The sequence below is a fragment of the Mercenaria mercenaria genome, chromosome 13, assembly GCF_021730395.1.
Source record: "Mercenaria mercenaria strain notata chromosome 13, MADL_Memer_1, whole genome shotgun sequence".
NCBI classification, from domain to species: domain Eukaryota; kingdom Metazoa; phylum Mollusca; class Bivalvia; order Venerida; family Veneridae; genus Mercenaria; species Mercenaria mercenaria.
Genome location: NC_069373.1, coordinates 3,363,947 through 3,391,262, shown reverse-complemented (window position 1 = coordinate 3,391,262; position 27,316 = coordinate 3,363,947). Strand labels below are relative to the sequence as shown.

Sequence of the window (27,316 nt, the reverse complement as noted above, 5' to 3'; positions counted from 1 at the left end):
AAAGATTATTTCTTGGCTTAATCAAGACTGAATTCAATTAAGGGAGAAACTGAGGGGAAATGGGTTGGGAGTAGGTGTCGATTCAGGTCAAAATTTGTTGAGAATTATACAATTCTTGCAAGAGAAAAATTACCTCATCTGGGCAAGAGTTTTACTCAGGGAGCCATTCTGAGACAGTATAAGGGCCTTACTGTAAAAATCATAGGAGAAAATCTGTCTGATTAATCTATGGAGACTATCTGTCAAGAGAAATATAATTCCAGTATAGTGTAATTGTAGATGATGAGATCAGGAGATTCTGTCCTTGCTCATTACCAATAAATCTCTTTTCATCACCATTAGTACTGGTGACAGTACTCCACTCACTGTAATTCTATATACCACAAATTATGATCAATCAATAATTGCCTGAATATTTGTAGGTTATGGTTTCTTGAGCTACTCTTTAAGGAACATACAGTTCTACAGGAAACATGCTATCTGTTTACTTGTCAAGAATCTACAACAATATTTAACAGAATGATATCAGTTAATCTATCAAATTTTCATGGATTTGGTATAAATCTGTCCTACAAACCCCCACATGTTTTCAAATCTTCACCTCTAGCCTGTTACTCTTAACTCCTTGATACTGTGCTAACCAGTCAGCATTATAGCCACGTTTCTGATGTCTGTTGCATTGAAAGCATACCTCAACACACTTTAATCCTTGACCAACGCTCCCCCCCCCCCACACCTCCAAACCCCATTCGTTTAAGAAATAATGTATCTCATCAGTGATTTGTCGTTGAATAAAATCATTATTTGGAGTTCAGATGCAAAGGAATTATATCACGAGGGCACACAACCCTTGTGATATAATAATACCCATCTGAATGAAAAACAATGGTATTATTCAAGAGCAAATCACTAAATGAGATATATTATTACGATTCTAACACGTTACCAAGGATTTTTAAGTACATCCTTGACGACGTACATCAAATATTTGCCTGCTTTTTTGTTGGTTTCTTTTACAACGCGCCACTATGGCCTTTGAGGCCATGACGTAATAAATTGAGATGTCAGAACCAACAACTTTCAGCCTTCTTTGTTTAATATGAAGATGAATCAAGTTGTGTTAGAATTCTATGTAGACAGCAAATGCTGCCATTAATTGTGATTTTCAAAAATTTTAGAGTGAAATATATCTAGCAGATTCTATTCTCTAGTATTTTCAAAGTGATAATTTTCACTGGTACAGAACTAAGCATTGAATGAAGAAGAATAGGAATTTCAAATAATGAAAACAGTACTTATATCAAAGCACTGGCATACATTGTTACTTGAACACAAACAATTATACACATGTAGTAGAACTCAAAAATCAAATAAAATGCTTCAACTTTCTCATATATAAACACTATGACATCAAGATCTCAGGATGTAAAGTCTGTGATTTTATGTGGGTGAAATTGGTAAAAAAAAATCAAAATCTGTTTAGAAAAGCTATGCAATTAACAGAATATTGGTATGTTTTACATGTAAGATCAAATTTTCATTCTTGAAAAATCAAAGCTCTAAATAAACACTCTGTTCAGACTACAGTTTAAATGTGTTTAAAACAGATTTATTTTTTAATTCAGTTTGCATCCACACACAATGTGTATTAAAATGTGCATTATTCAAAGTCAACTGGATAAAAAACTAGAAATGTGTCCATGGGACACAGATGCCCCCACTACATGACATTAAAATGACAATTTTTTCCCAGGTCAGAGGCCACAACTCCTACAATACTGAATGAATCCGGACGCGAAACCCCAGGTGCACAACTGCACATGCTGACCAACATTCCTGTAAACTTTGGTGACTCTAGGTCAAATACTTTTGGAGCTACGCACAACATTAAAATGATCAATTTTTAACTAAGACAGGGGCCATAACTCCTACATGACTGAATGAATCCGGACGCGAAACCCCAGGTGCACTATTGCACATGCTGACCAACATTCCTGTAAACTTTGGTGACTCTGGGTCAAATACTTTTGGAGCTACGCATGACACAACATTAAAATGACCAATTTTTAATTAAGTCAGGGGCTATAACTCCTACAAGACTGAATGAATCCGGACGCGAAACCCCAGGTGCATAACTGCACATGCTGACCAACATTTCTGTAAACTTTGGTGACTCTAGGTCAAATACTTTTGGAGCTATGCGCGACACAACATTAAAATGACCAATTTTTTACTAAGTCAGGGGCCATAACTCCTACATGACTGGATGAATCCGGACGCGAAACCCCAGGTGCACAACTACACATGCAGACCAACATTCCTGTAAAGTTTTGTGACTCTATGTCATATAATTTTGGAGCTAGGCGCGACAACACTAAAATGACCAATTTTTACAAAGTCAGGGGCCATAACTTCTACATGACTGAATGGATCCGGACGCGAAACCCCAGGTGCACAACTACACATGCTGACCAACATTCCTGTAAAGTTTTGTGACTTTACGTCAAATACTTTTGGAGCTAGGCGCGACACAACATTCTCGGAAGGACGGACGGATGGACGGACAAGGGCAAATCTATATGCCACCCCCCCCCCCCCAAAGTGGGGGCATAAAAAATTAATGTAACATTAAAACTACCTCCAGAGGTAGAGGTAGTTTTAATGTTATATTAAAATATAATTCACATTGTTTTCACTAGTGTGAACACACATGTGGAATGTTATGGGTTTTAAAATCTATATATGGGTTTCACACCAAATCTGACATATTTGTGGGAGAGGGCTGCATGGCTATCTCTAGGTTTTACAAACAATGGATGCAAATTATTGTGGCTGTGAATTCTACATCTCCTTCGTATATGAGCCACTTAATGAGAAAACCAACATAGCGGCTTTGCTACCAGCATGGATCCAGACCATCATGCTCATCTGCGCAGTCTGGATCCATGCTGTTCGCTTTCAAAGCCTATAGCAATTAGAGAAACCATAAGCGAACAGCATGACTCAAAAAAATGCCCCAAATTTTTTTAAGGAAAAAAACAAAATTTGATGCATATTTAATCATTATGTATATTCACTCTCACCTCTTTTAAAAATATAAATTTTTTATTAAATGAAATTTTTTTCGCAGCAAAACAACCCCTTAAAAATAACAACTTTTATTTATAGTATTTTTAGCTTATAACCCTATGCCTCTAGGTCCTTGGGGGTGCAATTTTTAATATAGGAAACCTTTGCGAAAAGGTAAGAATAACTTTTATCCAGTTAAGAGAAGTGTTCGAAATGGTTTATCTATGTTTTAGAAAGCCAGGGGCCCGTGCGGGAAATTTACCCGAAAAACTTTTCAAAACATGTTAAAAAATTTTAAGTCTGAAACTAAGTTTATGGATACAAAACATAATTTGCTGTGAAATTTTTAAAAAAAATATGGGTTTAAAAAACAGTTGTTTTGAATATTTTTCCCTAGAGAAAATAAAAAAAAATAAAAAATTTTTTTAATGTGACCAGCAAAGACATTTTGGGTCAAATTCGGGGTTTTGTCTTTTTAGGGAAAAAATTTGATTAAAATTACGCACAAAAAAAAAAAAGGGGGGTTTAACAGTGTTCGCGGGAATTTTTTGCATTTCTTTTTTTCATTTTAATTTCTCTACCTTACCGCAAAAAAAAAAATGAAGTGACTTTTTTAAATTTTTTCCGTGTTTTTTCAATTTTCCCTTTTTTTTAAAATTTTTAAAGATTGATAATTTTTCGCCCTTTGAATCGACACGCCATTTGTAAACATCGAAGGTCGCGGAGAGAATGAAACTACCAAAAACAATTATTTGATGATTTATTTCGATTTTATAAAGAATGACAGTTAGCGAATCTCAAGGTAAGTAAGTATTTAAGCGATATGTAGTGTTAAAAATATTATTTGAGTTCATATCGACTGTTTTGTCCGATATCTTTTCCAAAAATAGCCCGGAATTGACACTAATGACATATTCGAGGTAGATTTAGCGCAGTTCACATTTTATTTACAAGTGTCAATATATTGTAGACTATATTTTATTTACTAAATCTGCCATGAATTCAACTGTTTTAAATCGGTTTTGACTCTTATTCAGTAGAATCTGTATGCAAGACAATTACAAGAAGTATTCAGTAGAATCAGTATGCAAGACAATTACATGAAAACCTTGTGACTCTGGTGTCAGACAAAATTATAACAGTCAATCATAATGTTTAGTTACATATTTAAGTTAAAGCCCTGATCATTTTATATATATAGCCTTGCCATGAAAGTGACTGATTAGGAATAGTTGAAACACATCTATTGTCAGCTTCAACCACTAATTTCTTACATGTAATGTCAAATCAGTCCATACATAAAACTTCTACAAGGCATAAATATTGGTTTTACTTGGAAAGAGAAAGTTTTTTTCCAAAGCTTTTCATCTTAAATTTGCATACTGTTCACTTGGCCATTATTTCTGGATTCCTCACCATTTTGTACTGTTCTTGGCAAGTGACTAAAATCCACTTAGAATAGCCGCCGGTTTCTTTTTGCCACGCCGGTATTTGGCAAATTCAGCCCATATTTATACGCGCTTTACAAAAATGAAAAGTGCCTTAAATTGTTACATTAACCCACCTATTTTAAAGTTAGTATGTTTTGATATGATATCATTACTATTTTTTTGTAAATCAGTACGAGAAAATTACATTTGCCATGGCAAAAGCGGTTTTGCCATGGCAAATCGGTCTTTTGCCATGGCAAAATGTGTTGCCATTTTGCCATGGCAAGAAAATTCGTGATTTTGCCATGGCAAAATTGCCATGGCAATTTTTTTCATTTTTCTTAAAAAGTTATTTTGACTATTTCCAAACGAATGTATTGGTAGAAATATGTTGTTTCATATCGATAACTCAGTTTTTTTTATTTTGCCATGGCAAAAACTGGCCATGGCAACTTTGCCATGGCAATTTTGCCATGGCAAAGTTCTGCCATGGCAATTTTGCCATGGCAAGTTTCCGCCATGGCAAAAAACAAAGACTGAAGACCAACTGTGAACAAAGATTAAAGGCTGCCTGTGAACAAAAATTGAAGACCAACTGTGAAAAAAAGACAGAAGACTGCTTGTGAACAAAGACTAAAGACTGTCCCAGAACAAAGACAGAAGACGACCTGTGAACAAAGACTGAAAACTGCCCTAGAACAGAGACTGATGACCACCTGTGAACAAAAACTGGAGACTGCCCCAGAACAGAGACCGATAACCACCTATGAACAAATGACTGAAGACTGACTGTGAATAAACACTAAAGACTTCCTGTGAACATTTAAGATTGAAGACCACCTGTGAACAAAAACAGAAGACCACCTGTGAATAAAGGCTTAATACTGCCTGTGAACAAAGACAGAAGAGAAAACCATCTGTGAACAAAGACAGACTTAAGACCACCTGTGAACAAAAACTCATCAAAATCCATTTAGTGGTTTTGGATGAGATATTGCTTAAAGAAATTGTTGATGAAAAGTGACCACGTCCTCTGGCGGCCACCTTCTTTAGACGAATCAGAAAAAATTTGAACACTATTTGTAGAAGGTCACACAAGATCGAACCATAATATACAATAATTATGTAAAATTATTTTAAAATCGGGTTAGCAGTTTCAAGATTTTTAAAGTTTCCACTATATACATATAGGGAAAAGTGATCACGCCCTCTGGCGGCCATTTTTTTTAGGAATCGGTATAATTTGAATAATCTTGGTACAGGGTCACTCCAGGACCATTTGTGTAAAACCATTTTAAGACCTGGGTCTTGCACGCGACACGTCGTCTTACTGTGGTACACATTCATGCCAAGTTATTTGAAAATCCATCCATCGATGACAAAGATATGGACCGGACACGAATGCAGTATCATGAAAACTGACCTTTAATGTCTAAGTGTGACCTTGACCTTTGAGCTACGGACCTGGGTCTTGCGCGCGACACGTCGTCTTACTGTGGTACACATTCATGCCAAGTTATTTGAAAATCCATCCATCAATGACAAAGATATGGACCGGACACGAAAATTGCGGACAGACAGACTGACAGACGGTTCAAAAACTATATGCCTCCCTTCGGGGGCATAAAAAGGACAGTGTACTTTTAAATATTAAACAGAGTACATCACTTAGTTTACTATACACTATTTCAGTTTGACTGCAATGAAAGCTTGAATCTTATTTGAACCATTCTCGAGCCCACTTCCTGGAATAACCAGTACTGCTGTGTCATATGAGAAGGCATGATTGTGACCCATGTGAGACTTGAACCCATGACCCATGTTGCAGAATCCATGTTTTATCATATATGTAAGACTATTTGTTGCCATAGCAACCACATTTGTTGCAACAGTAGCATAATAAAAGATAGCAATTTCTTCATCTATCTATCTGTCATCTATCTATGTATCAAGTTGCATGAAAAAATATGTTTTATTTAGTTTAAGACAAAATTCACCATTTGTGACTGGCAGAAGAAAAGACAGATGAATAGATGGACAGACGAACTGAGTAAATGAAAAACTTGCATGTTCTCTATATTCCCTTCTGTACCAAAATTTCATGAAAAGTTCTCCTGTACTTTTTATATAATTGCAGTTTCCCTCTTTGCCACATTCTTGGCTTTTATTTGTTGCCACAGCAACTGTATACCTTTTATCATAGAACAAGAGCTGTCACTAATGGTGACAAATGTCCCCGCAGCACCTTGACCTTTGACCTGGTGACCTTTGACCTGGTGATCCCAAAGTCAATAGGGGTTCGTGTACTCAATAAGTACTATCGGCATGTGAAGTTTAAAGGTCCTGGGTGCAGTGGTTCGTGAGTAAAGTGCCTTCAAGCAAAATGTTACGATTGTGACAAACGAACCAACTAACGGACGGACAGTTGAAAACTAATATGCCTCCCTTCGGGGGCATAAAAAAATAAAAGTGCATGCTTATTTTCCATATTACCATCTATCCATGTACAAAATTTCATACAAAAATATTTTGCACTTTTTAAGTTATCACAGGGTCCCACTTTGCATGACTTACTGATGGACAGATGGACTAGGGGCTATAAGTCATCTCCCACACAAAAAACAGCAGGGAACAAATAGAAAATTCTTTAGTTAGAAATCTTAATCTCCTTTACCTCCATCCATTTTTCTCATCTGCACCAAAAACACCATCCACGATACTTGCAACAAACTGTCCACAAGCAACCATGGCAATATTAGTAGAGACAAGCCTTCCTCGGATACTGACAGGTGAACATTCAGCCAGATACATTGGCACCGTCGTAGACATAAGACCTGCAATATTCAAAGTTAAATTCATAACTAACCCTATTCATCTCCTAGAAGGAACATTCTGACTCCAAGCTAAAAGGAACACTGCTCGACACATAGAAGGAATACTATTTTACTGCTAGAAGGAACATTCTTACTGACTGCTATCTAGAAGGAACACTGACTGATTCCTAGAAGGACCACTCTAACTCTTATCTAGAAGGAATACTGACAAATTCGTAGAAAGAACACTCTGTTCTACTTCTAAGAGGAATGTTGATTTCTACTCCTACACATAGGAGGTCACTTTTTTAGAATGACTCACAGAGGAATCTTCTATTCTACTCATAGGTCTCTTTTCTACTCACTGAAGAATGCTCTGTTCTACTCATAGCAGTAATGTGCCCTTCTGCTTACAAAAGGAATTCTCTATTCTGCTCATTACAGGTATTCTCTATTCTGTTTATGTACCTAGTAGTGATCTTTTGTAACCATAGAAGAAATGTTCTATTGTATTTGATGAAGGAATGCTCTACTTGACTCATTCAGGATGAAATCTTATTCTGTATTTAAAATACCCTAGGTTGACAACAAATTTTTTATTTATATTGAAGGTAGAATAATGTAGGAAACTGTCAGAAAGTTGTCCACAAAACCATCATTATTCCAACATTTCGATTTCAAGTAAAAGTCAAACAAGTCAATAGTAATTTTGAGATAAAAATTTTGAATCTGTTATCAGCTGAAATAACACAATGCAAGAACGACATTAAATTGTCTGCAACTTTTTCTTACTTCATTTATTATTTAAAAAGCCTGTAGCTTCTGCAAAATATCTAATATCATGGCATACAAAGCACAACACTTCAAAGTACATGTCAATATTTATAGTTCAAATTCACACTATTAAATGAGGCCTGAATGAACATCAATTCTTTTTAAAATTTCATTATGAATTACAAGAACATCAAAGGCAGGGCACATGCAAGATCAAAGCGCTTAACTGGTGGATGTGAATACACAGATCATAGTTATATATATCATTCCTGACACCAAAATGTGACCTTGATCTTTGTGCTAGGGTTCTAAGTATTGCCAAAGATGCATTGTCTTATTATGGGAAAATTTCTGCTAAGTGAAGTTATTATTCTCTTGATGGATGACAAAGATACAGACTGGACAGGAAAAAAGCCCTGTTGACGTCTTATTACGTGGTAAATAATATCAAAATCCCTTGTTGGATGAAAAAGACCGGACACAAATTTGTGAAGAACTAAGAAACTAACAGATGGACAATCACTGCAATCCCTACATGACACCTCAATGGGGTGGGGGTACAGGTTATACCTTGTTGGATCACATAACAATAAGTTGTTCATTCAATAACGAAAAGTGTTTATCATTGGGTATGGAGGTAAACTGCCTTAATTATAAAGCACTGATTTTTTCCCTTATATAAGTGGTACCGAATATCGGACCTTTTTACAACTGCAAACAGTCTTTTACAATTTTCAAATTGGGCCCACTGTATCCATTCAAAACTGGTGTGAAAATCTCTAAATATAGTAGAACAAGAGCTGTCTCCATAGGATGACACATGCCCCCGATGGCACTTTGAATGAATAGTTATGGCTGATGTTAGAGTTTAGGACCTTTGACCTACGGAGCTGGGTCTTGCCCGTGACACGTCGTCTTACTGTGTCACACATTCATGCGTAGTTATTTTAAAATCCATGCATGAATGACAAAGATATGGACCGGACACGCCCATCAATGAACTATCATGAAAAATGACCTTTAACGTCTAAGTGTGACCTTGACCTTTGAGCTACGGACCTGGGTCTTGCGTGTGACACGTCGTCTTACTGTGGTACACATTCATGCCAAGTTATTTGAAAATCCATCCATCGATGACAAAGATATGGACCGGACACGCCCATCAATGCACTATCCTTTAAAGTCTAAGTGTGACCTTGACCTTTGAGCTACGGACCTGGGTCTTGCGCGCGACACGTCGTCTTACTGTGGTACACATTCATATCAAGTTATTTGAAAATCCATCCATCGATGACAAAGATATGGACCGGACACGCCCATCAATGCACTATCCTTTAATGTCTAAGTGTGACCTTGACCTTTGAGCTACGGACCTGGGTCTTGCGCGCAACACGTCGTCTTACTGTGGTACACATTCAGGCCAAGTTATTTGAAAATCCATCCATCGATGACAAAGATATGGACCGGACATGCCCACCAATGCACTATCCTTTAATGTCTAAGTGTGACCTTGACCTTTGAGCTACGGACCTGGGTCTTGCGTGCAACACGTCGTCTTACTGTGGTACACATTCATGCCAAGTTATTTGAAAATCCATCCATCGATGACAAAGATATGGACCGGACACGAAAATTGCGGACAGACTGACAGACGGACAGACGGTTCAAAAACTATACGCCTCCCTTCGGGGGCATAAAAACATAAACAAGAGCTGTTGGAGGACAGCAACCTTGTCAATTGAATGAATACAAAAGTCGAAAAAGGGGCATAATTTAGTAAAAATGCAAATCAGGGTTGTGTAACCTGCATAGTGCTTATCAGCTCATGACAGTGGACAAGTATGTGAAGTTTCAATTCATTCCCATTAGTGGGTACTGAGATACCAGCTTATATATAAGAATTTAACCAAAAACTGCCAAGTTGAAAAAGGGGCATAATTTTGTAAAATGCAAAGTAAAGTTATTAAACTTTTGCACTGCATGTCATATCATGACAGTGAAGAAGTGTGTGAAGTTTCAATCCTTTCTCATTAGTGGATACTGAGATACCAGCTTACATACAAAAACGTAACCAAAAACTGCTAAGTCGAAAAAGGGACATAATTTTGAAAAAAAAGTAGAGTTATGGGACCTACTTTCTGCATGTCAGATCATAACAGTGAAAAAGTGTGTGAAGTTTCAAACAATTCCCATTAGTGAGTACTGGGATACCAGTTTACATACAAAACCTTAACCAAAAAATTTTATGTCGAAAAAAGGGCATAATTTTGTAAAAAAAAAAAGCAAAACAGAGCTATGGAACCTGTGCATTGTAAGTCAGTTAATCACAGTAAATAGTTGTGTAAAGTTTCAATTTATTCCCACAAGTGGTTACTGAGATACCAGCTTACATACAAAACCTTAACCAAATCGGGACGCCAGTGCAGACACATGGGCAAGTCCAATAGCTCTACTATTCTATGAACTGTCGAGCTAAAAAGTATCAGTTGTCGCGTTTTGGGGACGGATGTGCGTATAAGACGACCGGAACTGGGTACGAATCGTACCGTATTGGAATAGAAGAGTTTCCCGCAAAAACATCATTTTGATCAACAATGAACAATTTTAAGCTAATTTCTGTATCTGCAGACAAGAAAAACATTCAGTCTAATGATTAACGGCTTAGTACTTCATGCAGTTTCATAAAAGCCCATAAAAGAACACACAAACCCGGTGTTGTTAATCGTTCTCCACTCAATGTCTTTGTTCGTTGGCTGCTTAGAATTCTACCATTCTACACTAATTGCCTCCAACATGGAAAAATTAATGTGTCACAAAATCAAACCACAAAGAGTGCAGAAAATTCGAATGAAGCCAAAAAGGAAAGTGACTCCAAATTTCAGGAGAGTTGATTTAAAGAGTATCAATGGTGGGAATAGTTTTAGTGGTGTTACGGGTCTTATTTTAATGACATATGGTCAAAAGTTGTTGTCCCAAAGATGTTGAAAATGTCCCTACATTTTCCATACCAAGGGGACATGTGTCCCCATCATTTTTGATCCTTGGCAGAACACTGGACCATATCAGTTAGGAATAAATGTCTGTCTAAAACTATTACCCAACTGTCATACTCCAAGATGAAGATAAACAAAATATTCATAGTATGTTTATATTTTCATAAAATCAAAGCAGCTGTAGGTTAATTGCTTTGGAATGAAGCGTTTGTTAACAGTGCACTCAACACTATTGATTAATTAATAATTGTTACTATTCTGTTCTTGTCTAAGTAGCAGACAATATCTCCCTCAAGTGCACTTCTTCCTACAGATTGCAGATATTAGTAATCAATTTCCTGGACTGTTTTTTCTAAAGATTATCAACATCCATGAAACATCATAGCTTGTTTCCTATTTTCATTTTGATGTACAAGGGGTGTTCAATACATACCTGGAAAAGTGCTCTCATTTCTTCATGTATCAATGAAATAGTTACATATTGTAGATTAGGGAATGCTTAATTGATATGCCATGATTAATTTTTTTTTTGACAAATAATGACACTAGTCCATAAGGGAATGTTATATGATGTCATCCGGCTCAATATTGTCTCTTTCTCTATTAAATGTTTTTGCTAAAACAGTACTTGCCACTTCCATATTTTCCAAACTGCCTTTTCATGAATTGGGTGAATATCAGTGTGAAATGTAAGCATTATGCCAATAATGTGAAGTTATAGTGTAGAAAATGCATTTAATGGCAAGAAACATTGAACCACTGCTAATCACAGGTTGTATTGATTGACTGTGAGTGACAGCTTCGTAATGATGTTGGGCCACTTTTTAGAGCTTACTTATTAATAAGTGACGTACCAGTAAATGGGACACTTTAGAGGTAGTGATGTTGCCTTAGAGACGATAAATAAATAGTATGCATTTTCTGAAATATTCTCATTTAATATGTTCTTATCCTTCATATTTTTAAATTTTAGCAAAATGGAATCAGAAATAAAGATATTAAGAGTATTTTTCCAGGTATTTTTTTAACACCCCTTTTGGTAAAATATAAAGTATGTTCAAGCAAGTCTTTAACTTGAATGGATAAGATTACTAGAAACACTAACAAATAGACAAACAAATGAAGAAGTTATCTGCTAAATCCATTTCCATATTCTGTTCACTGACAAAGCAAAGATTAATTGAACAAGATAAGCAAAGATCCATTAGATCCATTAAAGATGATAAGCAAATACTAATTAAACAAGACATGGGTTCAAATTGCCAATGCCCTGGCTTTATATAGAAATCTTACTAGGTTAGATTGAGAGGTTAAATGGTTTTCAAATGGTCGGAAGTATTTCAGATAATAACACAATGATCAAACCATAAAATACAGTGCTTTCCAAAATAAGTGAGATCAGAACTTTACAAAAACTAGAGCTCAGCTTTTGATAAAAACGCATGTCTCCCACAACTGCCTGATCATCTGAATAGTAAACCTGTCTTTATATACTGTTTACTCGCAGAAAATATACCTTTGATAGTTTTGTAGTAAGCGGCCTATCGGTAAGTCAAGGGCCATAATTCCGAAGTGCCTGGGCCAATTTGGCTAGTTATCAAACTTGGCCGAGGACTTACTGGTAAACACATTTTGTTCAAGTTTGGTGAAGATCGGATGAGAACTGTTTGATTTAGAATGAGGACAAGGTTTGTGACAGAGACATGACCAAGACCTGTATCACTTGCATCAGTATTTCCGGTAATTCAAGATCCATAATTCTGAAGTGCCTTGGTCGATTTAGAATGAGGACAAGGTTTGTGACAGAGACATGACCAAGACCTGTATCACTTGCATCAGTATTTCCGGTAATTCAAGATCCATAATTCTGAAGTGCCTTGGTCGATTTAGAATGAGGACAAGGTTTGTGACAGAGACATGACCAAGACCTGTATCACTTGCATCAGTATTTCCGGTAATTCAAGATCCATAATTCTGAAGTGCCTTGGTCGATTTAGAATGAGGACAAGATTTGTGACAGAGACATGACCAAGACCTGTATCACTTGCATCAGTATTTCGGTAATTCAAGATCCATAATTCTGAAGTGCCTTGGTCGATTTAGAATGAGGACAAGGTTTGTGACAGAGACATGACCAAGACCTGTATCACTTGCATCAGTATTTCCGGTAATTCAAGATCCATAATTCTGAAGTGCCTTGGTCGATTTAGAATGAGGACAAGGTTTGTGACAGAGACATGACCAAGACCTGTATCACTTGCATCAGTATTTCCGGTAATTCAAGATCCATAATTCTGAAGTGCCTTGGTCGATTTAGAATGAGGACAAGGTTTGTGACAGAGACATGACCAAGACCTGTATCACTTGCATCAGTATTTCCAGTAATTCAAGATCCATAATTCTGAAGTGCCTTGGTCGATTTAGAATGAGGACAAGGTTTGTGACAGAGACATGACCAAGACCTGTATCACTTGCATCAGTATTTCCGGTAATTCAAGATCCATAATTCTGAAGTGCCTTGGTCGATTTAGAATGAGGACAAGGTTTGTGACAGAGACATGACCAAGACCTGTATCACTTGCATCAGTATTTCCGGTAATTCAAGATCCATAATTCTGAAGTGCCTTGGTCGATTTAGAATGAGGACAAGGTTTGTGACAGAGACATGACCAAGACCTGTATCACTTGCATCAGTATTTCCGGTAATTCAAGATCCATAATTCTGAAGTGCCTTGGTCGATTTAGAATGAGGACAAGGTTTGTGACAGAGACATGACCAAGACCTGTATCACTTGCATCAGTATTTCCGGTAATTCAAGATCCATAATTCTGAAGTGCCTTGGTCGATTTAGAATGAGGACAAGGTTTGTGACAGAGACATGACCAAGACCTGTATCACTTGCATCAGTATTTCCGGTAATTCAAGATCCATAATTCTGAAGTGCCTTGGTCGATTTGGCTAGTTATTGAACTTGGCCGAGGACTTATCGGCAAACACATTTTGTTCAAGTTTGGTGAAGATCAAATGAGAAATGTGAGTGCAGACAAGATTTGTGACAGACTGACTAACATCAGGGAGAAAACAGTATTTATCTCAGAACAGTAGTCATCTGGCAGTTACTAAGTCATCTCAGTTACTAAGTCATCTCTGTTAGGACAGTTATTAAGTTGTCTTGTCATTTCAGAGTGGACGGTAGTCATCTTGGTGTGGATCGTATTCATCCCAGTGAGGGCAATAGTCATCTTGGTTAAGACTGTAGTCGTCTCAATTAAGATGATAGTTATCTCGGTTGGCTCAGTGTGGATGGTAGTCATCCCAGTGAGGTTGGTAGTTATCTCGGTAAGAACAGTAGTCATTTTTGTTTGGACAGTACAGTGAAACACCGCTCGCTCGAGGTCGCAAGAGGATGAGCAAAATGCTCGAGTTATCCATGGTTTCGAGCGACCCAAACATTGACCAACATCAGAAGAAAATTGAAGTTTGTTTTACCAATTGTCATTGAGACCATTTGCAAGTGGTTTTTTTTTTCAAGATTTATTTCAAATCTCGGCCCTTTAAGGACATCAGCATTATAGATAAATGCATGTACAAATTAATTGCCAAAACAGTTCAACAAACAAATATTACAAACCATCTAAACATTAGTAACATTTACTAACATAACAGGAATGTGACCAACATAAACTCAAAGTAGCATGCATGAGCCCTGTCACAAGAAAACTGACTCAGTGACCCCACAACCATGGCGAATCAAGACCAGCCCATGCATCAGGAAACGGTGATGCATAAAAATAACACACTCGTGACATTTTCAAAAAAACGTATTACAAACGTTATTTATGATAGATCATTAATGGCACATGTGAAGAAACAGCTAAGACATTTTATTTTTTTTAATTTATTTTTTTATTTGAAATACTGTAATCGAATTCGTAATTTTCTTCTTCAAATTAAGATCTCATAATTATCGTCTCAATTTTATGAAAAGGCTATATTATTTCCTTTATTTGCATGCAAACAACTGTGGAATAAAATATTAAGATCTCATAATTACCTTCTCAATCCCGCAGAAAAAAATAAAAAATAATAACAATTCCCTTACAGAAGAAAAAGGCCTGCCACGTACTCTTGCTGTGTACATACAGCGTATCTGACGCGTACATGATGTGTACTGAAATCAAGGGCTTTAAATAGTACACAGGATATACACCGCACATACACCGATAGTACGTTTGTAGTACACTTTTGACATGCAAATGAGCTCTGCCGCGTACTACTTGCTGCGTACATGCTGTGGACTACATAGTACACAGGATGTACGCTGGAGGAATCTAGTAAGCGGGAAGTACACCGGAGAAATAGTACGTAGCATGTACGCGGCACATACACTTTTCACATGCAAATGAGCCTGCGGTGTACTAACCCCTGCGGCGTACATGCTGTTTACTCCTGCGGCGTACATGATATGTACTATTGTGGCGTAACTGCTGTGAACAGGTTTTACTGTGCATGTGCAGCCTTTTCTAAATCATACAAAATTCATAATGCTCAAAAATACCATATTTAGTTTAAAATTAACAGTTTTAAATAGTGACCTAAAATGCACCATAATTCGACTTTGGACATTAAGAGTAACATGTGCACTTAAAGCATATGGCAAATCTGGGATAAATGCTGAGGAGCATGGGTAAGACACAGCTCACTGCTCAATTTTTCATTATAATTGCATATACAGGTGTTACTTTACATTGCATGCAAGGTGCAGCTCAGAAATCACTTAGATGTAAGCTTCACAAATGAACATTGCAAATAGTTTGGCAAATTTTCATTGTTCAGAATAATCTGAACTATTCTATGCTATTAAGATAAAAGTTACTCGGAAATCAAGTTCTTGCTTCCAAAAAAAAAAGTACAAATCCTTCCTGCATGAAGTGTACTTCAGACTTTTACCTAAAAAAATTCTAAGTATAAACACCAAAAGAAAATGAACAAGTCCCTCCCGCGTATATGAAGTGTACTTCAGACTTTTAACTTATAAAAAAACTAAGTATAAATGCCAAAAGAAATTGTACAAGTCCTTCCCGCATATATGAAGTGTACTGCACAAATTTCTGCGGTGTACATGCAGTGTACTATTTTCTTGTACAAGTCCCTCCTGTGTACATGCAGTGTACTCCTTAAATTTTCTGTCTGTGCTGCGTACTTGAAGTGTACTAGTGAACTCCTGCGTACATGCTATGTACTCTTCGAAATAGTATGCGGCATGTACGCGGCATGCGGTGTATGTAAAATGTACTCCTCTGCCATACTACTGTGTTCGCGGCATATACACAGCAAATACGCATGTATGCCACAGAGGCTTGCTTCTGTAAGGGTTTTGATCAATAAAATTTTTCTTCCACCTTTCATCAATAATTAATCTCATTTTCAGATCAAATATACCGAAAAACAAACATTTAAGATAGTCGGGGAATAGACCATGCAATTCTCACGGCGTGCAAAAATTTTAAATTAACTGATACATTCTGACCGCCGAAGGTGTGAACAATTTTGACACCTCTGCTCGAGTTTGCCATAAGCAACAAAGAGTAAATTAATACACAGGGACCAGGTGTCATGCTCGAGCGATCAAGTTATCGATGCTCGACCCAACCATGGTAATTTCACATAGAAAATAGAAGGGAATCGGCCTGGATAACATGAATTACTCGAGTGAGCCCGGGTGCTCGAGTCATCAATGCTCGAGCGAGCGGTGTTTCACTGTATTTGTCTCCATTAGGATGGTAGTCGTCTAGTTTTAAACAGTCATCATCTTGGTTAGGACAGTTGTCATCTCTGCAAGGACAGTACAGTAGACATCTTGGAAAGGTTAGCTTTTTCACAATCTTAATGAATTACATCGCATGCAGCAAGGCTATGTAAGGAAGGGATTACAGCAAATGTGAGGTAATAAAAGAATTACAGCAAATGTCTGGTAAGAAAGGGATTGCAGCAAGTCTGTGCTCAGAAGGGATTGCAACATGTGCTAGGAAGGGATTACAGTGTGTGCCAGGGAAGGGACCGCAGTGTGTGCTTCTGCAGTGTGTGCAAGGAAGGTTCTGCAGTGTGTGCTAAAAAGGGATTGCAGTGTGTGCAAGGAAGGTTCTGCAGTGTGTGCAAGGAAGGTTCTGCAGTGTGTGCTAAAAAGGGACTGCAGTGTGTGCTAAAAAGGGACTGCAGTGTGCGCAAGGAAGGGATTGCAACAAGTCTGTGCTACGAAGAAATTACAGCATGTCTGTGCTAGGAAAAGACTGTAACAAGTGTGCACTTAGATAGGGATTGCAGCAACTTATAAGTGCACTGTCTTGAAAACTGCAAGCAATTTAATTTGTCAAATTAGAAAATGTTAGCAGAATAATTCAAATACAATGAAAAGGACTGCAGTTTGAGGAAATTGGAAGTACAGATGTAAGCTTAAACCTTTTTTTTTTGTCTTAAGATCACAGAAACCATGACTCTCAACCTACCACTCCAAAGACTTTAAGGGTGTCATCTCCTGACCACAGACAATCTTCCGATGTGATTAACAGCTCTAGGTGCAAGACTTCTTGTGTTATTGATAAGAAACCAAATCAAAAATGATTCACCAAACAAAGGACATGCAAGAGACATGCATTCTCTTCGTCAGAACAGACAAAAACTACATGTCCATGGGCAACATGTCAAGCCTGCAAGCTGTCAAAAGGACTAACATTTATGATACTATTTGGGGGCGATAGAACTGATTGCAGCAAACATTTCTGCCTAGTTATTTAAGAACATCTCCATCCACAGCCCAGATAAGAGAAACTTTTGACCTTTGACCCCTAAATGTCAACTTGATCTTTCAACTACTTACCTCATTGGGGCAAACAATTGTGCCAAATTATTTAAGAAACCCTCAATTTATAGCTGAGTTACAGCCCAAAAGGCACCAACTTTTGACATTTGACCTCTAAGTAGTATGACTTTGGCCCTTAAGCTACCAATCTGGTTGTTGCACATGACACATCATCTTATCGAGGCAAACATTTGTGCTAAAGTATTTAAGAATCTCTAAATCCATGGCTGAGTTACAGCCCGGACAAGCAAAACATACCGAGTTTTGACCTTTGATCTCAAAGTATGACCTTGACCTTTAAGCTATCAATCTGGTTCTTGCACACGACACACTATGTCATTGTGGCAAACATATGTGCCAAATTACTTAAGAATCCCTTGATTCATGGATAAGTTACAGCTCGGACAAACTTGGACGCACGCACATACACCAAACCACCATTGTGACAATTATGTCAAGCACACCGCCAGCGGGCTCCACAAAAATCAATTAACCTAACTATCCAAATAATATACAAAATTCTCACAAATGTTTAAATACCATCTGAACTCTGTAACATCTTACTAGAATCAAAGAGAAAAAACAAACTCTGACTATCCCTCATTTTGATTGATTATAGAATGTCAAGGTTAGGTAATTGTGCCCATCAGACCTATAACAAAGTCAGTAACAAAGTAACAGAGACAGTAATCAATCAGAATGGAACACTTTCACGACAGACCAGACCACCAAAACATACTAATAAAGCATCTAGAAATTCTAAAATTATGATTCCTGTACAGGATTATGGCTCACGCTGGCTATCCAATGTCCTAAGTTGCCAAAATGTTGAAGACATTATAGACGTAGAGTGGTGGAACCTTATAATGCTCGCAGTATTCCTATTGCTCGCGGTATCTCCATAAATTCACTCTCTGCAGAAGCACAGATGAAAATATTTTATCATGCTATGTTCAACACCGGCCAGTGATGATATGCCTTTACAACAAACATAGCGATAGCCACGTGTGTGGCTTATGTCACATATACCGCACCCGATACATTTTATGCAATCTGTTTTCGTTGCATAAATCTCAGACAAATACGTCAAAATAACCCAGTCAATGCATTACATTCAGATATAAGATATATTATAGAGCAACTTTGATAAAAAAATGTAATGAGTAAAATCCAAAGTAATAGTCAAATAACTGTCAAATTTGACACATACGATGGTTGTTCAATATGTAATGTGTATTGTGTATAATCTTAAAAAGAACCGACTCAAATAATCAAATTAACTTTACATCTCTTCAAAGTATTCTCTGCGGTTGGAAATACATAACTTCAGTCTGTGAATCCATTTCTGAAATGCGTCACAGTAGCCTGTTTCAGGTATTCCTATGAGACACTGGCTGACCGCTGAGCCAAGGGGCTTGCCTGGAGTTATATCGACGACCAGATAAGAACTTTTTCAGTTTTGGAACAAGGAAAAAGCCACAGGAGGCTAGATCTGGAGAGTACGGTGGGTGTGGCAAGACGGTTACCTTCTCCGACTTCAGAAATTGCTTTGTAATTTCAGATGTATGTGCTGGAGCATTAGACGCAGTAGACAAACATGTTGAAATCCCGTCACTGGACGTCTTTTCTGATAATATTTCTTGAGCTTTAGAACGACATGATGGTAATACCGACCAGTGACACTTTTGCCCTTCCGCACCAGAACTTGTATGGCTATACCGTCACATGAGAAGAATATAGCATAGAGGACCTTCTTTGTGCTCATTGTCCTTTTGGCAACTACAGGCCGTCTACCGTGTTTGGTTAGCCATATGTTGTTTCCAATTTTCCTAACTGGTTCGAAATAGTGCACCGATGTCTCGTCACCAGTAACAATTTCTGCAAACTGCCTTTGGTTGAACTTTGGAAACTTTTTTAGCAATTATTCGGCTGCTTGTACCCGTACCCTTTTTTTGTTAATCTGTCAATAGATGAGGTATCCATCTGGCAGAAATCTTTCGTACTTTCAAAGTATGCTTCAGAATGAAGTGTACTCTCAATAGTGATATGCCAACAGCTTTTGCAATATCGCGAATCGTATATCTGCCATCTTTTTCAATTAGTTCTCTAACTCTTGAGACATTGATCTTACCTGTCGTCCTGATTTTGTAGCATCTTTAACAGACTCTGAGCTACTATGAAATTTCTTTCTCCACCTACAAACTGTCTCATAAGATACATTATGGGACCCATAAACTTCCCCCAATTCAGTAAAAAATTTGCTTTACCGAATGACCGAGTTTTGTGCAAACTTTTATGTAAGCTCCAATTTCTTCAATACTCTCAACAAGTTTTCCAACCATTTTTACAACTGTGGTAAACAACTTAGCTCTATTGAAATGAATTGTTTGTTTTGTTTTGGGTTTAACGCCGTTTTTCAACAGTATTTCAGTCATGCAACGGCGGGCAGTTAACCTAACCAGTGTTCCTGGATTCTGTACCAGTACAAACCTGTTCTCCGCAAGTAAATGCCAACTTCCCCACATGAATTATCAGAGGTGGAGGACGAATGATTTCAGACACAATGTCTTTTATCAAATCGTTACGGAGAACATATGCCCCGCCCGGGGATCAAACTTGCGATCCGTAGACCAACGCTCTCCCTACTGAGCTAAGCGGGCGGGCTCTCTATTGAAATGAAGATTATTTTAAAACTGTGTTGAACTAAAGATTCATGTATATACCATTGTAAACGTATTGAACAGAGCTATCCATGTGTAGCACAAAGTGGCGTCCGCCCGCTTAGCCCAGTAGAGCATTGGTCTATGGATAACGGGGTCATGAGTGCGATCCCTGGGCTGGGCATATGTTCTCCGTGACGATTTGATGAAAGACATTGTGTCTGAAATCATTCGTCCTCCATCTCTGAATCATGTGGGGAAGTTGGCAGTTACTTGCGGAGAACAGATTTGTACTGGTACAGAATCAAGGAACACTGGTTAAGTTAACTACCTGCCGTTACATGACTGAAATACTGTTGAAAAATGGCGTTAAACCCAAAACAAACAAACAAAAGCGCAAAGTGATGGTATTTTTCAAACACTTCAGGAACTTTCTAACTTTGAATAAGTTTGATAAAAACAGAGTTATTATTCTTTAAAATGAAGTTTAAAGTGTAATATTTATATAAAACAAAACAGTCTACTGCCAAAAGAATGTTTACGTACGATGCAAATATTTGCATTTTCTAATTTTGTTCTTATAGTGACTCCATTTCCCGGACAGAAATGTAGTAATCCGTATCGATCGGTACCTGAGCCGTACCTCAGAGTAGTCATTTGTATTAATCCGTACCAAAAAGTGGTCAAAACGTATTCAAAACTTATTCCAAACTTGCAAGTTTCTCCAACTTTTGAACATGCACAAAAGTTTGAGCATACCGTAGCCATTTGAGCGTAACTTTAATCCAACTTGGCTGAAACTTATTCATCCATAGTTAAACGTACTTAAACGTAGTTATCCGTGCTGTTACGTACCTTGCCGTAGCTGAACGTAGCTATCCAAGGCTGATCGTACTTAAACATAGTTTACCGCAGACCTGTCCGTGCACTGGGCAAGTTGCAAGGCGCAGTAAAACGTAATTCAATGTAGTACCTCGTACCTATTCGTACTTATTCGCGTCCTGTACTGTTTTGTTTGTTTCCTGTTTCTCATCATTTTTCCCGTACTAAAACGTACTGCTCCGTAGTTATACACCCACAGACTAATCCTTTATACACCCACAGACTAATCCTATCCGCACCGTACCTCAACGCACGGACATATCCGTATGTGTGACTGTAGCTTAAGAGAAATATAAACACAGAGGCAAATCGAAATGGTAAGTTTTCTTTCTTCTTAACTAGATTATATATGTACAAAATACCGTGAGCATAGGTTCCACCACTCTAGACAAGAGATGTTAAAATGTCACATCTGCAAGAGTTAAGGCAACATGTGAAAAACAGAACATGATAGATGTAAAGGAAACAGGCAAAAAACAAAAACATCAAGTGCTGTCTGAGGACAGCAATACTCAACTATTCAACAGCCTTGTCAAAGTGAATGAATATTAAAGTCCAAAAAGGGGCATAATTTTGTAAAATTGCAACACAGGGTTAAGAAACCTGTACAATCCATATCAGTTCATGACAATGGAGAATTGTGTGAAGTTTCAATTCATTCCCATTAGTGAGTACTGAGATACCAGCTTACATACAAAACTATAACAAAAATTCCTAAGTCAAAAATGGTGCATAATTTTGTAAAAAAGTAAAGTAGAGTTATGGAACTTGTGCGATGCATGTCAAATCATCACAGTGAACAAGTGTGTGAAGTTTCAATTCATTCCCACTAGTGGGTACTGAGATACCAGCTTACATACAAAACTTTAACCAAAAATTTCTAAGTCGACAAAGAGGTATAATTTTGTAAAAAAAGCAAAATAAAGTTATGGAACCTATGCAATGCATGTCCAATCATCACAGTGAACAAGTGTGTGAAGTTTCAATCCATTCCCATAAGTAGATACTGAGATACCAGCTTACGTATAAAATCTTAACCAAACATTTCTAAGTTGAAAACGGGCCATAATTTTGTAAACAAGAGGGCCATGAAGGCCCTGTATCGCTCACCTGACCTATTGACTTAAAGATCATCAAGATTAACATTATGACCAAGTTTCATTAAGATATGGTCATAAATGTGGTCTCTAAAGTGTTACCTAGCTTTTCCTTTGATTTGGTGACCTAGTTTTTGACCCCATGTCACCCAGATTGAACTTGACCTAAAGATCATCAAGATTAACATTCTGACAAAGTTTCATGAAGATACAGTCATAAATGTGGCCTCTAGAGTGTTAACAAGCTTTTCCTTTGATTTGACCTAGTGACCTACTTTTTGAGCCAACCTGACCCTGATTTGAACTTGACCTAAAGATTATCAATATCAACATTCTGACCAAGTTTCATTAAGATATGTCATAAATGTGGCCTCTACAGTGTTAACAAGCTTTTCCTTTGATTTGACCTGGTGACCTATTTTTTGACCCCAGGTGACCCAATATCAAACTCGTCCAAGATTTTATTGAGAGTAACATTCTGACCAAGTTTCATTAAGATTGGGCCAAAATTGTGACCTCTGGAGTGTTAACAAGCTTTCCCTTTGACTTGACCTGGTGACCTAGTTTTATACCCAAGATGACGCAATATCAAAGTCGTCCAAAATTTAATTAAGGGTAACATTCTGACCAAGTTTCATTAAGATTTGGCCAACACTGTGACCTCTAGAGTGTTAACAAGCTTTTCCTTTGATTTGACCTGGTGACCTTGTTTTTCACCCCAGATGACCCAATATCAAACATGTTCAAGATTTTATTGAGGGTAACATTCTGACCAAGGTTCATTAAGATTGGGCCAAAATTGTGACCTCTGGAATGTTAACAAGCTTTTCCTTTGATTTGACCTGGTGACCTACTTTTTGACCCCAGATGACCCAATATTGAACTTGTCCAAGATTTTATTGAGGGTAACATTCTGACCAAGTATCATTAAGATTGGGCCAAAATTGTCACCTCTAGTGTTAACAAGCTTTTCCTTTGATTTGACCTGTTGGCCTAGTTTTTGACCCCAGATGACCTAATATTAAACTCGTCCAAGATTTTATTGAGGGTAACATTCTGACCAAGTTTCATTAAGATTTGGCCAAAATTGTGACCTCTAGAGTGTTCACAAGCTTTTCCTTTGATTTGACCTGGTGACCTTGTTTTGACCCCAGATGACCTAATATCAAATATGTCCAAGATTTTATTGAGTGTAACATTCTGACCAAGTTTAATTAAGATTGGGCCAAAATTATGACCTCTAGAGTGTTAACAAGCTTTTCCTTTGATTTGACCTGGTGACCTACTTTTTGATCCCAGATGACCCAATATCGAACTTGTCCAAGATTTCATTGAGGGTAACATTCTGACCAAATTTCATTAAGATTGAATTAAAATTGTGACCTCTAGAGTGTTAACAGTCAAATTGTTGACGACGGACGGACGGACGACGAGGGACACGGCGATCACAAAAGCTCACCTTTGAGCACTTCGTGCTCAGGTGAGCTAAAAAGCAAAACAAAGTTCTGGAACCTGTGCAATGTAAGTCAGTTTATCACAGTGAATAAGTGTGTGACGTTTCAATCCATTCCCACAAGTGGTTACTGAGATACCAGCTTACATACAAAAACTTAACCAAATCGGGATGCCAACGCCAACACATGGGCAAGTCCAGTAGCTCTACCTATTCTTTGAATAGTCGAGCTAAAAATACATTTTCAGTCCAAAATTCACTGAATGATTGCATACCCTTTTACATAAGTGGTACCCTAGTCAAGATGGAATTCCTGAGTTCATGAACTTCCATTAACAGTTCATGATTCATGAACTATTCATAAACTGCTCAATTACAATTCATATGGTATGTTCATAACAAAACATAGTTAGTTCATGAACTATACATCTCTGGTAAACTTAATTCATGAACACTTTAAGATTTTTTATGAACATTTAACATACTGGTACTGTAAGTGTACTTTTATTAGCGCAAACTGCTTAAATTGAGTAGTTTCGACATATTAGGGCGTACGTGTATTAGTGCAGTATCAGCAGCGCTAAAGTAGCCAATTGGCAGTAGCTGAATCACAAATTTCTGATCAAATACAGAAAGGCCCGAACGTGACTGTTGTATGAAACAGTTCTGCCCGGGGCTATATATACACATTTTTTCTTTAGAAAATATTACTTAATAAAGTTTGCATATGTATTAAGTCTTTTTTTTTTTTAAATAAAAAGCAATTATATATATATTATGCATGTTGATTTGTTTTCTTTTTCTTTCTTCTTATACTGTGGAAAAATCTCGTACTAGTATTAAATCAATGTTATTATCTCCATTATATTCTATTTACACTTTGTACATGTATACAGTGCAGAATGGTGATAATTGTTTGTTTTCAAATTCACACTTGGTTTTCAAAGCAGTAAAATGTTATGGTAACACTCGTTAATTAGCGCGACCAGACAAACTGGCGATCTACTCGGAAGGTGTTATATACGATGTTTACGGACAATGGCGAAGATAAAAATAAATGCAACTTAATTTACAATAACAGATGACATTTGCACTAATGTTAAGCAGGTTTGATTATTCTGTTTGAAACATTCTGCAGAATATTAGTTAGGAATGCAGTTATTGTCATATTTACACAATAAATATGTATTTCTCTGTGTTCTCTTGCATTGTAATTATGGTATTATCAATAGATAAATGTTACTTTTTTATTAGGAAAGCCTTTCATTTTAGTCTAATATTAGCACTAGACATGAACTAGCGCATGACCGTTCCCGCTGATAGCGTGAAAATTAGTACTCTGCTAATATTAATACACGTACAGTATTCATTAATTACACAGAAAACTTAGGAAAACCTCCTTAGGCTCTTACACAAGTTAACGACTAAATCTTGTGGTGGGTCTTTAAATTTATGAAGCAGTTTGCACATTGCTTGGTATATTAAAGCCCTGCTCCGCAGCTATTCAAACTCTATTGTGTGTATGCAACCCATGATTACAATAGGTAACAGTTAACGGCCACGCGCCACACTTTAGCGCGCAAAACCACAGGTATTTTATATAGAATTTTATATAAAATAGACTCTTTTTTGACAGGCATCACTGTTCATTTTCAGGATTTTCATGATTTTTCAGTGACAATTTAAGGTTAAAAGGTAGGACTGGAGCAGGTCTTTAAGGTGAGTGTAGTTAAGGTGCTAAATGGTAATGGGTACAGTCTTTGATCAATAACTGTACAACACTTGCACAAGTACAGTTCCTGTGCCATGAACGAAAACCAAAAATGAATATTGTAGTTTCCAAGACTTAGTGTTGAAAATTGCCTCTCAGGTTAACTCCCTGTCAAACGTTTTGTGTGCTCTTCATGAAGTGCTCATAAATTAATTCATGAACAGTGTATAAGTACAGAGTTGCCTCTTAGTCAAGAAAACGAAATTCCCTGACTTTTCCATGACAAAACCACACTTTTCACTGACCAATACCACCATTTTTTTTCGGCCTCCTCCTGCCTTACAGCCATCCAATACACCCTTTTATATTTATTTTGTTTTAGATATTAACAAATACCAAAATTCCAAAGTTAACATAAAAATCAATTGATTCAAACTCATTTAAATTATGTCTTTACACAATTACACCAAAATGTGTTTGGAAATACTTACAAATACTGCTAAAAGACTGCCATATCCACTTAACATTTTGTAGAGATAATACACGTTGTTTTGTGTATTAACGTCTGCAGAAGCCTGCAGGATTGTTTGAGACCGAGACCTTCGGTCAAGGTCACAAGCATATCCCTAGGGCTTCTGCTGATATTAATACACAAAACAAACGTGTATTGTCGCTATTCTTGCATAAAAAAACACGACACGTTGACTAAATTTATTGTTTTCATACACGATGACCTAACGATTCCGATACTTTTTTTATTTACCATTCTGTTGTTCTCGGAAATGGTAAACTGTTTTAAATATCCATAACTAGGGCCCACATATCAACAACACTAAAAGCATGATTTGAAGGTTTTTGAGCATTTTATTTTTATTTATCGTTATTAAAAACATGGCATTATCCATAATTTTGTTTACGGATGAGTATGAAGGTAGTGACTAGCTTTCAAGGTTTATTATATGATTTCTTCGAAAAATCAGGTAAAAATATACCGACTGATACTTACCAAAATCATTAATATGATTCCTAAAAACTAACAATCGCACAAGTTACACGCGATACTTATTCATTAACGGTTATTTACAACAACTGAACAGATGCTTTGTAAAAGGAGTAAACTCTAAGAGGGTGCAAACATTGTTGGGGGCAGTACGTTTAGAGTTGGAAACTGATATAGCTAAACATACTACGGATTACATTATATCTTTAATGCTATAAGAAGAGGTTATAATGGAAGAAACAAGACGCAGATGCCAAATACTGTGCAGTGATTCATTTTGAAATCTGAAGATACAAGTCCATGGGACTCACATATTTTGAAACAATGAGACCCAGCCAGTGGGTAATGAGTCAAAAAGGGACTCAATATATTATGAAACAGTAAGTCCCAAATTTGAATTGTTTGCTTTTTCACATCCTGTACTTTGTATATTGGTTGACTGATTGATTGATTTAATGGGTTTACATCCTATATATCTACACCAGAAATGAACTAAACAGGATGAGGAGAAAAAAAAATCTGTTGAAGTTGTATTTTGAAAGTTTCTGTTCTTTGCAGCTTTGTTCATTTTTAT

General features: G+C 37.1%; 1 protein-coding gene across 1 annotated transcript in view; it reads right to left on the bottom strand.

Moving 5' to 3' along the window:
• Positions 1-235: 235 nt before the first annotated feature.
• LOC128547639 (proton myo-inositol cotransporter-like) overlaps positions 236-27,316 on the bottom strand; it is a 74,072-nt gene continuing 46,991 nt past the window's right edge. Inside the window, exons 2-4 of the mRNA XM_053520681.1 lie at positions 7,174-7,333; positions 868-871; positions 236-373 (exon numbers count right to left, since the gene is read on the bottom strand). Of these exons, the coding sequence (XP_053376656.1) occupies positions 236-373; positions 868-871; positions 7,174-7,333 (302 nt within the window). The remainder of the gene's footprint in view (positions 374-867; positions 872-7,173; positions 7,334-27,316) is intronic.